This window comes from Megalobrama amblycephala, linkage group LG7, assembly GCF_018812025.1.
Source record: "Megalobrama amblycephala isolate DHTTF-2021 linkage group LG7, ASM1881202v1, whole genome shotgun sequence".
Lineage (NCBI taxonomy): Eukaryota > Metazoa > Chordata > Actinopteri > Cypriniformes > Xenocyprididae > Megalobrama > Megalobrama amblycephala.
The window spans coordinates 44,460,722-44,467,085 of NC_063050.1; the positions used below are offsets into that span (position 1 = coordinate 44,460,722).

Here is a 6,364-nt window from a genome sequence, read left to right on the forward strand (position 1 = left end):
ATTAACTTGAGCAAGCGCAAACTAAATCTTAGTTTGTCTGTGATTTAAAACGAACAAATGAACTGTCATAGTCCGAAAGAGTTTTTTATTATTATTTAAATCTAATCAGGCAAGCTCCTCAATATAAATACGGTAAAAGCGAATACTGGCACTTGTCATTTGACATGAACATTATTACAGCGAAACATACGTGTGGATAACGGAGACGTTCAGAAGCAGCCAATCAGTGACTGGAAGGTCTCGGTGACGTAAATTCAAAGGAAAGCATTAGTGGTCTTTTTGACGTAGAAATTACTCGAGAGAAGAGTCATACTAACAAATTCTAACTAGAAATGTATCAAAGACACTAACAAGCACCAATAAATAGTCCCATACCCACATTAAAAGAAAGACAAAACGTGATGCTATTGTTCATATTTATTTTAAGTAACCAAAAGTGCATAGATCAAGCCCTTTCACATAGAGCAGTTTCATTAGAACAGTGTACGTAGACAGAATTTAATTTACATGCCCTAAAACCCACACCACCACCTTAACTGAACCTACAAGAAAATCATTAGTCTGTCCAATTAAACAAATTGACTTTTGTGTCAATAAGACATTCTAACATTTCCACAGAACTGAAGAGACAGGAAAGTTTCCCAGTAAGGTACACCACACTTGAAGAGGAGCAGATTAACATCCTATCTTTGGTGTTTTTCTGGAGCTTTGCTTTCTGTACACATGTAAAGTTGCCAAAACCAAAGTGCTACAGTTGGTAGATTTGCCTTTAAGTTTAAAAGGGAATCTCGCTCTTTTACAAATTTTACCAAAAGTCCACAGTAACCCATTTAAATCTTATTTTGAAAGATAAACTTGTTTTTTTGTTTTTTGATTTTCATCACTGAAATTTGGCAGATTCCCCATACCATTTGACTAACTGTATAGCTACATAATGATTCCTGAGCAAACTCAATAAAACTCTATTCAGAATGGCATTTAACTGTCTATTCTAGCAGTTGCACTAATGATTTTTATACATGAAGGATAAATAGACCGTCAGAGTCGTCAGGGTGGAGAGGTCTGCTTTAGATCAGCTCTCTCTTTGTGGTCAACAGACCTCAAACCATGACAACATTCACAAAGCCATGACTACAGTAATAAGAGCCAAGTAAATACTGGAATACGCCCATTTTATAAGTCCCTCTTGCACAAATTTTTGACTTTTAAGAAGCGGTCTTGGTCAACCCCAAATGTGTGAGTCATTTTAAGTACGTCTGTATTCAGAATGACCCAATACAGAGTCAAGGCTCACGCTCCTACAAGGACCAGTGACATCATGTCTGTGAAGTCATCATAGCTTTGGAATGTTTAAGCTACCAAAGGACACAAGAAATATTATCCTCTCCACCTCAGTATACTCGAAAATAACCCAAATCTCTCGACACCACTCGATAACTAGGTAACCTTTACTCTAGATTGCAATTAATATTTAGGCTGATCTAGGGTAAGTGTCATTATATATGCCTATATGTCATTTAAACAACTTGCTAAATACCTAATAATGCTTTATAATAAAAATAGAAGTAGTAAGAAATTGAAGACTGAGCTATGTAAACCTGGAAATCATCAGACTCTAACAATTTAGCATCGTCACCACTTGGACAACTTTCTTTTTTTGCTTCCTCTTTATAGAAACACCTTGTTATCCAAGCATTGGTATAGATCACCCTCTTGATATTGGTCTAGAGAATTTGGAATCAGAAATACTGAGAGATGATTAAGGAAACGAATAAGTTATACTGGTCACAGTAGCTGATCAGGTGGAAGCTGGATTGAAAGATCAAATCTTTTGTGCAGGGTTAAATCTCTAGTCCACTGGAGGTGCTGGTGGCTCTCTGCCATGATTCTGAAAAAGAAGAAAAAGATCCATACAATGACAACAATTACAATTCAAGGAAATTCCAGTACAGTATTAAGTGATTCAAAGTTAAAGCAGCCCATAATACATATCAGGTGATTTACTGATGGTTAAAACCTATTAAGGATGAATACTTTGCTACACTTTCTGATTACCGTTATCATGTGGAGGTCATCAACGTGAGAAATGCCGTTATATGCAAGAAAAAGTGAGGGTATGCTACAGATTGAAATACAGAAGTGCCAATACTGCGTGATGGCCCACTTCGAGCACTGCTTGTAAGTGATAATTGACGGAGTTTAATCATTATACTGTAATGCTCATTCATTAAAGGTTTGTCTGCCATGACTTACGCCATGAGGACTGGAGGGCTTGCTGCTGGTTGAAGGGCCCCTCAAGCTGGCTGGGCGGAACAGAAAAAGCACGAGAGCTAGAACTATCCATCCCATAATAATCATGGGCAGAGTGATGTCCCCTTCTACTGAGGAGTTGGGGCCGGGCACTGTGTACATACAAAACTCAATTTAAAAAAAATTACACACAACACGTGTGCTATGTGTGATTTGCCTTTTTTCTTCTTTTCTTTTTTTTTTTTTTTTTTTTTGTATGTACAGACTTACTCTCCTGAAGGCACTCTGTGTCTGTACAGTAGGACTGGGACTGTCTCAGCTTGGAAAAGAATCACAAAGGCAATATTTTATCATACAGGCAAAAACAATACTATATGGATGAAATTACAACATTCTGTGTGGATGTGGGATTCTGCCTGAAAGCAATTTTAGGACAAAAACTGATGCTTCTATATTACACTAATTCATAAAACATTAATTGAAATTGAATTTGACCTGATTGAAACAATCAATGTGGGTATTCCTCTGCAAAAAGTTCCATGCATATAATATTTATTGATATTATATGATTTCATATTTGTATTTCTGTATTTATACCACAAAAAGTTGTTTTTTAACGGCGAAATCTATTCAAATGTTTCCTCTACAAACAGTTGAATCAAGTGTTATTTATTTTCTTGGCTGAACTAAAGAATCACTAGCGCCCTCTACTGGTCATTCATTCAGACTACAACAGCAAAATTATTAGATACCTAGCAACATTTTAAAAAGATAGGTATTTTATATGATCTTTTTCTAAAATATATGTTTAATAAAGACAAGAAATTGCCTAGATGAGGTTGGTCCTGAATCTGAAGTTCCTTCTGTTATTGCATTTGCCACAACAGCTCTTGAAAACTACAAACCAGTCTGGAACATAGAGGCCCTGTCAGATTGGGATACATCCAAATGAAATTGAAACTAAAAAGCTTTCTACACCATTACAAAACAAACATTTTTGGCAATGATTAATAACTATCATATCAAGTTTTTCGTAAAAACAGTAATATTGTGAAATATTATTAACATTTTTAACAACTGTTTTCTATTTATACATATATATATATATATATATATATATATATATATATACATATATATATATATATATATATATATATATATATATATATATATATATATATATATACATATATATATATATATATATATATATATATATATATTTGGAATGTACTTTCGGCCCAAGTATGGTCATGGTCGAACATGCTGACGTAGACCGTTTCGAGCGATTCTCGACATATATTCATGACATTTAATCCAATCACTGCGCTGTAGTATGCATAAGATTATAATTGCGGTATTATGCATGAGGAAGTATCACTTTTCTGGCCTCGGTCTCTTGTCATTCAGAGACATATCGTTGGTGTTTGTTTCCTCAGTGCTACAACACAATGCGCATATGCTCGGTTTCAGCGCAGAGCTCCGCGATGAGTTTAACAACTCTAGCCACGTGGCACATAGCTCATACAGAATAAAGTATCCGTGTTTAAAGTTTTTATTTCACACATTCTCCTGCACCAAACATTAACCAGCACGGTGTAGTTATGCACACATATTTCATCAAGTCTTCTTCAAATGAATTATATGTGCAAACTGGACACTGATACAGTGGTGTAGCCTATCTGAACTCGACGACACGATTATTCTAATAGACAAAAGACTGATTTTGAGACTGCAGTGCTCGTAAACGTAATCAAAGTAGCCTATTATTAGCCTATTAAAGCTAAAGCCTTTCGCATTTCTCCCTTGTGCTTGGGAGTTTGTTGTCGTTTTCTCCATGCTCATATATTCATTATTCTGTATAATGAGTGCGTTCTATGTCTGTGCTTCATTGGTTGTTCTCTCCCCTCTTCTCCCCCTCTATACTCCCACTTTTCCAGAGCTTTACACGCCCATTTTAACAGACTTTTTTGAGCTTTGAGGAGTGAACGATCAGGGTAAAACGGGCGTTTCATGACCCTTTAAAACTTTTGTATGGTAGTGTATCACGGTTTCCCCAAAAATATTAAGCAGCAACTGTTTTCAAAATTGATAAAAATGCATTTCCAAAGCATTTTTTAAAAATCATAATTATGCCAAACTCTTGACCAGTAGTGTATCTTTTTGTACCAAGAAAAGAACAGAAATCCAATATAAGGACACGGTCCATCTAAAACCCAGTTGTTCACTTTTCTTTCATACAGACCAATGGATCAATAAGCTTATATAAAATTCATCTGATTAATTTATAATAGCAGATCCAGAGTAGGCAAACAAGTTAAGCATGTATTGATTTGTTAATATTATGGTTTATTTTGTTCATAAATTAAAGAACTTGTGTTAATTGAAATGCTGATCTGGAACAGAGAAAAAGGAACAGATAGATGAAGAACTCACCAGGTTGAGAAGTCTCCTCATGGCATGTTCATGAGAGCAGATGCACTCACAGGGGTCAAAACCTCCCTCTGCCATCCTCTCCTGAATAAGACAGAATTCACACACATTCCAGACTCTAATAATAATAATAATAAATTATTTTAAACGCACAGAGACACGTAGCTCAAAACTACATGGGTGTGGTGAATAAAAAAGACTTCACATGGGAAGGTCTATAGGATGTCAGCATGACAAATATTTGAATCCAAATAAACACAAAGCTGTGTCAGACTACTTTAAATATTCAAAAGACTTGGCTTGCAGTTAATGATTTAGCTGTATGTTATTTTCACTATATATAATAGTGTAGATTCTAATGATCTTCTAGACTCTAGAAGATCATTAACTGCAGTTGTTTCTCCTTTATTACATTATTTGTTAGGGAACGTGTGGATACAAATGTGTCCGACTACTTGGTGAACTATGACATAAACTTAAGCATAAGCACCAAATTGCTCTTAAATTTCTTTTTATCTTGTTTCACTATAATATTGGCCCAGTTCACTCCAAAAATTGACACTTGAATAACAATTAAATGTTAACATACGTTAAAATGAGATTATGGCGTAGGCTGTAGCCTATGTGATGGGCGCTTGTCACTTGTCATATGAGTGCGGAAGATAGGATGTAGTGTGAGACCTTTCCTACCACCTGAATACTACAGAAAAATGGCTATATTTGGATACATGTATTATTATTATTATGGCTAAATACTGGATATATTTATTTGTCAGAGCAGTCGGGTCCTATAGCTTAACACTAACACAAACTCTCAAAACTCGGCTCTTTTGTTTGGTGTGTTTTAAGAAGTGGACGTATTCAAAGACTATAGAAATATTGAAAAGGGACTGTATTGCATTTCAAGCATTACTGAATATACGAAACTGTAAACAAATGAAAGGAAACCCAAGTCAGGTTTCAGGGAAGAACAACACTTACTCAAAGCAATGGTTTACTATGCTTTCCGCAAAATAACACGAAAACAAATGTTTGATGCAAATTTCTTTTTTAGCAGATACGTTTTTTTAAAACTTGGTTCTGTTTCGCTGCTTCCTCTTCGATAACTTTACACTCAACCGGCTGACTCGAATAAACTACGGTCTATCTAAACACTAAACATGTATAAACCACTTATACACACAAAATGTATACCGTTGAAGTAATATATAATAAACAAAGAATAAAAAACACATTTTTCAAAATATTCTTGCTTAAAGCTGTTTAACTTGGAATATAAGAGTCTTCGAGGAGGATGGCGGAATATATATTATTAATTAAAGCAGCGTATTAATTGAATCTGCAGACAGCATTTTAAAAAAGAATAATAAAACATAAAATAAAAAAGTTAACCCCAATGGAAACAAACAAGATTTTGGTAAACAGATGTCTTACCAATGACTTCGACAACTCACTCGAAGAGATTTAAAAACATTCGCTTCAAACCAGGAGGACCGATATGTGAATATTGACCCCTGAGAGTGTCCGGTCGCACAGGCTAAATCCAGTGCAAATGCTCCCTTGTGTACACTGGTGTTTGGCAATGGGCCGCAGCTCCGGCTGATGTTCCGTCTGTGTTTTGATAAGGATCAGGGAAGCAACATTAGGAATGTTACTATGGCGAAGGCTTGGTTCCTGA

At 35.4% G+C, this 6,364-nt stretch overlaps 1 protein-coding gene across 1 annotated transcript; it reads right to left on the reverse strand.

The window, feature by feature from the left end:
- Positions 1–402: 402 nt before the first annotated feature.
- smim14 (small integral membrane protein 14) lies at positions 403–6,364 on the reverse strand. Its single transcript, XM_048197681.1, has 5 exons — positions 6,121–6,364; positions 4,690–4,770; positions 2,521–2,569; positions 2,254–2,402; positions 403–1,888 (listed from the first exon to the last, which is right to left on the reverse strand). Exons 2-5 carry the CDS (start codon positions 4,762–4,764, stop codon positions 1,850–1,852), a joined length of 312 nt encoding a protein of 103 aa, XP_048053638.1. The 5' UTR covers positions 4,765–4,770; positions 6,121–6,364; the 3' UTR covers positions 403–1,849.